We start from the raw sequence: 858 nt of genomic DNA on the forward strand, positions 1-858 counted from the left end.
ATTTCTGAAGGATCATGTGACACTGAAGACTGGAGTAATGATGCACCTTTACCATCACAGGAATACATTATATATTTTTTTAAAAATTAAAAAAGAAAACCTCTACATTAATAATAATATTTCATGTTATTATTGTTGTTTTTACCCTTTTTTTAATCAAATAAATGCTGCCTTGGTGAGCATAATATACTTTTCAAAAAAATTAAAAAATATTACCTACCTTTTGATAGTAGTATATATTTTTAACTTTTATGCTTGATTACTTAGATTTTACCATATCAGTACCAGTATTTTACCATATCATACCAACTTTTTTAAAGACTTCTGAACCATTATTTTGCATTACACACAAATATTGTGACTGTATCCTGTTAATTATATGTAAAATAGGTCATGCGGCATTAATTACATCTTTTTCTGGGAATGAATCAGAAAACATTGAGAAATATTGTTTTTCTCTTTAACTGAAACAGGTGTGTGTACTGTATATAAGTAATTAGAAACATGATCAAACAGATTTCTAATGCCATGTCCCTGCATAAATAAAGACCGAAACTGATATAATTGTTACTTATATTTGACTTCTGTGACTCTGCCTGTAATTAGCTTTGCATTGTGTTTATTTTTGCAGGAATCGGAGGTGGTATAATCCAGCATAATGAACTGATCCATGGCAGCGCATTTTGCGCGGCAGAACTGGGACACATCGTGGTCTCATTGGAAGGACCAGAGTGCATGTGTGGCAGCCACGGCTGCATAGAGGCCTACTCATCAGGTCTCGCCCTGCAGAGAGAAGCCAAGAGACTCCATGACGGTGAGACAGTTAGACTAAAACACGCCTCGCCCACTCTGTCGCAA

At 34.7% G+C, this 858-nt stretch overlaps 1 protein-coding gene across 1 annotated transcript in view; it reads left to right on the forward strand.

Annotated features, from left to right (window-relative positions):
• LOC107576137 (bifunctional UDP-N-acetylglucosamine 2-epimerase/N-acetylmannosamine kinase-like) overlaps window positions 1-858 on the forward strand; it is a 17,801-nt gene that overhangs the window by 14,899 nt on the left and 2,044 nt on the right. Inside the window, exons 8-9 of the mRNA XM_016262383.1 lie at window positions 283-287; window positions 632-814. Coding sequence (XP_016117869.1) covers window positions 283-287; window positions 632-814 — 188 coding nt within the window. The remainder of the gene's footprint in view (window positions 1-282; window positions 288-631; window positions 815-858) is intronic.

The sequence above is a fragment of the Sinocyclocheilus grahami genome, unplaced genomic scaffold (genome assembly GCF_001515645.1).
Source record: "Sinocyclocheilus grahami isolate Dianchi unplaced genomic scaffold, SAMN03320097.WGS_v1.1 scaffold3253.1, whole genome shotgun sequence".
Classification (NCBI taxonomy): Eukaryota; Metazoa; Chordata; class Actinopteri; order Cypriniformes; family Cyprinidae; genus Sinocyclocheilus; species Sinocyclocheilus grahami.